Source organism: Crassostrea angulata, chromosome 3 (genome assembly GCF_025612915.1).
Source record: "Crassostrea angulata isolate pt1a10 chromosome 3, ASM2561291v2, whole genome shotgun sequence".
Taxonomy (NCBI): domain Eukaryota; kingdom Metazoa; phylum Mollusca; class Bivalvia; order Ostreida; family Ostreidae; genus Magallana; species Magallana angulata.
Genome location: NC_069113.1, coordinates 48,709,593 through 48,715,523, shown reverse-complemented (window position 1 = coordinate 48,715,523; position 5,931 = coordinate 48,709,593). Strand labels below are relative to the sequence as shown.

Genomic DNA, 5,931 nt, shown 5'->3' with positions numbered 1-5,931 from the left:
TGGCAACTCTCGAAGTTGACAAGAAACTTAAATGACTTGTAGTGTTCATGGCCTATGTGGGCTTCTAATAGAGCAAATATAAACCATTAAAAACAGAAAAGCAAAACACAGGTACAAAACAATGTTTATATTATATGAATGCTGAATTCAAATAATGTCACATTTTTCAACAACATGCTGTTCAAAAGTATGTACAATTTGTTTCTCAAGAATGAACACAGAATGTTGATTTCTATATATAACAAATCATACATGATGAAACACTGGGCTGGTCACTCGGTGAGATCTTATTCGAATGATTTTCAAATGACTTGGTTGATAAACCTTAAAAAGCACTGGTCATATGTTTGAAAACTGAAATCACACTTCATAATCAAGATCCAAGTAATATTTGACATCAAATGATATTGCACACCAATTTCTATTATTTTCACACATGCTCGCAGACAAATTCATAACAGTCAAAAACAACCATATCAAAAATATAGTACAAAACACTCATGACTGGAACACTTCACTCACCATTCAGACAGTATTGTTAGTAGAGCGAGAACACAGAAGGTTGATAAAAATTTGGACACCACTATCACCTAATGTTTAAATCAAAGTCTTTACAAGACTTACACCAGCCATATATTAGTACATATAATATATAAAGGAACTCGAATCAATGCGTTTACTCATCTGAAGCAATTTTGTATTTTTGATTTGAGTAATTTATGACAAATGCCAAGGAAACATTTCTTAAATATCTAATGATAAAACCAGCACTTGCTCTTCATTTTTTAAAATTTCAATCAAATTACATCACAATTGCATTGCAGTTTATACCATTATGATTTTTACCAATCACAAGCGCAGTATATTCTTGCATATGAATATTAAGTTTAAAAACCTGAGAAATGTATCATTTTACATCAAAACCTGTTGATGTTGACATTCTGTAATACAAAGGCTAGTGCTCTGTGGAACAGTAGAATAGGTAAAGAAACATGCATGCGCGAAATAATCACAAAATATTCCAACAAATGACAGAGGAAATCCAGACTTCTATGTACAAAGCATCACCATTCTGTAGCATTGTGTGATGTCTCTTGCACTGGAGAATTCTCTATAGCTTAGTTGTGTAGGAATTTGTGGTGGTTTGACAGAAAGGGTTTGAACTAATGTCCAAGATCCTTGTGATGGTGGGTCTGTTGGTTGTGACATGGCAGTGGTCTTCGAAAAAGTAAAATATGTGGCTCTGTAACAGAAAAAATACCATGTTATTGTAGATATAACTTTATTTAAACATGTATCCAGTGGATATTACCAAAGTCCCATGTAATGCCCCCCCCCCCCTTATTTCACTGGGATGATGTCACAATAGATTCCTATATACTAGTTATACTACTGAAATGACTTGAGGACCTTTTATATCACATAGCCAATGAAATTGGGGATTTACAAAGTACCATAAATGTGTGATAAAAAGAATTTCTCATGATTTGTAATGGTTTGACACGCATGTTTTCTTTTCCTTATTAAGACCCGTGCATAAAAAAAACTTGCACCTCCTTGGAATAAAATCATATAGCATCACAATCTATAAGGAATCCTATAGGCAACTCAAATTTTAAATCCAAAAATGATCCCTAAAAATATTCATCTGTAAACAACATTTCCAATTCACTTTATAATGCAATTGTACAATGTCTATATGTTGTGGAGATGAGTATTGTACACATAATCATTAACCTTTAAACAAAGTACAATTTTGCCAAACTATGAATAGAATGGAAAATATTGCCAAATTATTTATCATTAACAATTCAGTGAAGGACTATATATGGTTTGAGCCTAAAATGGCCCCCTTAAATGAACAAAGTCATTTTACTTTAATTCTTTGTTTTATTTGAACAAATATACATTTGAAGTTTTTTCATAATTTTCATTTTGATTTTAGTGCCCACAATTTAAAAATATGACATCATAAAGTTTACCTTTTCCCGCCATTTTCGCATTTTTAGCATAAAACGGCTTGTTTTGAACCAGTTTTTCTTTAAGGAAACAATGAGCGACTGCTTGAACAAACAAAATATTTTCACCAAAGATGTATCTCTCCAGTACTTATAAGTGACAAAAAGTTTGTTCTTGTTCAAAGAGTCGCTCTATATTTCCGATTCGAAAAAAGATTAGAAAAGTGTCAATTTTTGACTAATTTTGGTTGATTTATAAAAACAGCGTCAATTCTGACGTCATATACTGCCAGAGAGTGCATATAAATCAAATAAATAGGTGAAAAACATATTCTATGTCAACTCTTTTATAAAATAACACAACAAATTAATGTACCTGAATCACTTTAAAATAAGCGAATTATGGGGGCCAAATTTGACTAATACCATATATAGTTCTTTATGTATTTACATAATTTCAGAATAAAGGGTAGGTAGTTTGCAAACTTCTGAGTCAAATGATCAAGTTAATTCAAAAACAAGACATGAAACATTACTTAATTCACTTGAATAGCAATAAAAATCCAAATTCAATATACAATTTATTCTGCTTATACTCTATATTAAGACAGGAAATTGATAAATGAAAATAAGATAGTTACAAGACGTGGTGTGATCAATGCATGATGATGATGATGTAACTACTTCTGGGTGGGGGTCAGGGGTCGTCTAAACATCAGAATGTGGGGTTCTGAAAAGGGAATCAACACAACACTACTGTACAGGAAGCAACTATCTGACTATGTCACTGTTACAGGATATACTCTGAATAAAATTCAACGAATTCAGAGGCGCATGCACACAATGCTTTTAGAGGAGAATTTAATGTCCTCTATAAAAAAAAAGAAATTAAAGAGAAGGAAAATTCAAAAGAACTGATGGAAAACAAACTTGTAAACTGTTTTGAAATAGTAATACTAACAAATGAGCGTGAATGAAAGGATGTTATGGAATTTAACAGTCAAATGAGTCAATGGTAAGACTTTGCATAGTGTATGGACTTTCTCAGAGCAAAAAAGACTTTCTCAGAGCAAACAGTATCTTGCAGATAGCTATACTAACGAAATGAGTGTGAATTGAAGGATGAAATAGAATTTTAAAAGTTAATGGTTAGAGTTTTCAAGATCATTCATAAAAGTCTGGACTTGCAAAGAGAACAGATATGTAATTCATCAACATGTTAAATACTCAAGGAGTGAACAAACATGTGAAGAAATATTGAATAGAGATATAATTTGTACAAAATATACAGATTTCAGAATAAAAACATTATATAGTAGATAAAGAAAAACATATGAATGTTAATGGCATTTAAAATTTTCAATAAAATTTTTTGATACATAGATTGATAGTGGAAAACAGATGCCTTTACAACAACAATTACTATAAATGGAAACTCAGGAGTTGACAGGTACCTGGATCATGCTTCATATAGTGAATCCAGCCCTGGCTCTGTTGCACACCTAGGCCTCGCCATTCCGCCTCTGACATCAGTTTACTGGGAACCAGTTTAGCAATTTCTTTCGGAAGCATCACATGTCTACAAGAAATTTTCAAAGACTAGAATAGATTTATTAAAAATTCCAACTAATTCATTCCATGAATCATTTGCCTCAGTATTTCATCACGATGTGAAATCCATGGAAATTTGACAATCATAAGTTTTCAGATGTTTAGAATTTTTGACCAGGGTAAAGACTGTCCTCTCCATGTAATGGCATATATCTGAGGTTAATCTAAAAAACTGATGGAGGTGCTCCATGTGGATATTACGATTTAAAATGTAAGAAGTGGCTGAAGTTGGAGCAGAATTTTTAACCATGAACTGCGAGACTCAATGAAGTCATCACTCATCAGTACAAATAACAAGTCTGCCAAAGTATCAGACTTTTAAAATATTCTAATTTTTGTTTACCTATTAACATTTTTTCAAATATTTGATATCAAAAAATTCCTTGAACATTTTACAACCGATATTGTGATGTCACTCTGATTTACTTTTAGACACCATCACCAGACCAATAGAGTGAATCATTTTATACTGGGTATGCACCATTGGTATGAACAAAGGCACATGCCTTTATCACATCCCCTGTATCATATCTTTTAAATTATTCACATCTACACTATGACTATGACATCATAACATACAGAACATCTTACTATAGATGACTTCACTGAAGCATTGAATCATTATTTTTTTTTGAAATGATAAAAATGATTAATAAAAACAAAGAGATTCATGCTAAAGAGAACGCCATTCTAGAAAGTGAAATAAATGATAATTGATAGTGGCAATAGAGAAACAGAGAAAACTCGGAAGGGTCCCAGTGACGGCACTTAGGCTACCTCTTAGTATGGTCATTTAGAATTTGAGTTTAGATAAAGGTAGCTTATTTGATATTCATGTTCTTTGTGGAAAAAATATGTACTCATTGTTTTGGGCTTAGGACTCATAATAATGATTAAGAGAGGTCCTTGGACTCATAGAGACAACTTTAAATATGAATCACTGTGATATTGGAGTCTCGGGTTGATATGGGGTGTGGTAAAGATTTTATCCATGTATTATTCTCTATATAGAGTAGTTTGTTTACAAGTAAAATTGGTAATTCTCACTCTGCAAGTAAATTCAACAGACTTCTTTCTCTGAGGTAAGCATGTTAAGTGTTTAGAATAAGTATAAGCCAACTCAGGCAAGTAAAATGAGGAAAATGTCCTGAGAATTTAATGGTATTTATAACTTTCACATAATTGACTAATCAATCCAAAACAAACGTTTTAGTGTCATGTAAATTGTGTTTTTCAATCCCGTACTTTCCACTGTTCCAGGTCATCTATTTGATTGTTTTGAGGCCTGCAACTATACTAATCTTTACCCTAATTATCTAAGTTCTCTAGGATGAATTTTAATAATTGAAATATCAGGATTGGAAGGAACCATATTACAACTATCATATAAGATTAATCATTTTCACTTATTCTCTTTAATCCTAGGCTACCCCTCACCCCCACCCCCCCCAAAAAAAAAATTAAAAAATTTGGTCGTGTAATGTTTTTATCATCTATGGGATAGTATGAAGACACGTTTCCAAATATCTAAATATAACGTGTTAGGGCATTCGTCTTACACGTCCAAGTGAATACATGTTCATCAGCTGTTCAAGGAAATCGAAAACTATAGGTAACGTAAAAAGTTCAAACGTCAACACAACCTGACAATTTATCACTCTATACAACTATGGTAAAAAAATCAATAGAGCATATTTTGTATGAAAGAAAATACTGTTTATATTCATGATATACGCGACATCAACATAGATCGATAGAGGAAATTCGAAAAAGTTGTGTCTCAACATGTATATATCGAGTTTCGGTCTCTCGTATATTCAATACATACCGCAATCTCTATCTTACCTGTATTCATATTGGTCGTCTGTGTATTTATCTGAGTAATAAATGTTTTTGTGAGCCATTTTTACAGCTAAAAAAATATCCAGAACGTGCAACCTTTTTGGATAGCGCCAAACACCGAGTTCAAATATTTTATCGGCAACTCTGATTGGTTTACTATCGTCACGTGATTGTTCAATTTCCATCCCCGATCCCGATCAAATTTAAAAGAATTTAAAGCATATACACGAAAGTATAATACGTGCAATATTGATATAAAATAACATTATTATAATTCCTTAATGTAGGCGTAACTGAGTTTTAAACACATGCATGTACTTATATATATGTACACTATTTTCACATGTGTTTCCTTTAATATTACCCACTATAAGTAATAATATAATCTATCATCTATTGAGCAAAGGAATCATAAGTGATCTCATTCCTGGTGTATTTCTTTGATCAACGCAACCAAAGAAAAACCACAGTCCATTTTTCTTACATGCGCATTTTAAGAAGAAAAAAGGCTTTTAAAGAG

At 32.1% G+C, this 5,931-nt stretch overlaps 1 protein-coding gene across 2 annotated transcripts; it reads right to left on the bottom strand.

Moving 5' to 3' along the window:
* Nucleotides 1-782: 782 nt before the first annotated feature.
* LOC128178423 (cyclin-dependent kinases regulatory subunit 1-like) lies at nt 783-5,573 on the bottom strand. Of its 2 annotated transcripts, XM_052845571.1 has the most exons (4): nt 5,415-5,573; nt 3,413-3,537; nt 2,600-2,688; nt 783-1,243 (listed from the first exon to the last, which is right to left on the bottom strand). In XM_052845571.1, the coding sequence occupies exons 1-3, from the start codon at nt 5,471-5,473 to the stop codon at nt 2,639-2,641; spliced, it is 234 nt and encodes a 77-aa protein (XP_052701531.1). In that variant the 5' UTR covers nt 5,474-5,573; the 3' UTR covers nt 783-1,243; nt 2,600-2,638. The 2 variants fall into 2 exon arrangements, with proteins under 2 accessions (XP_052701531.1, XP_052701530.1); XM_052845570.1 differs by lacking the exon at nt 2,600-2,688.
* Nucleotides 5,574-5,931: the final 358 nt, after the last annotated feature.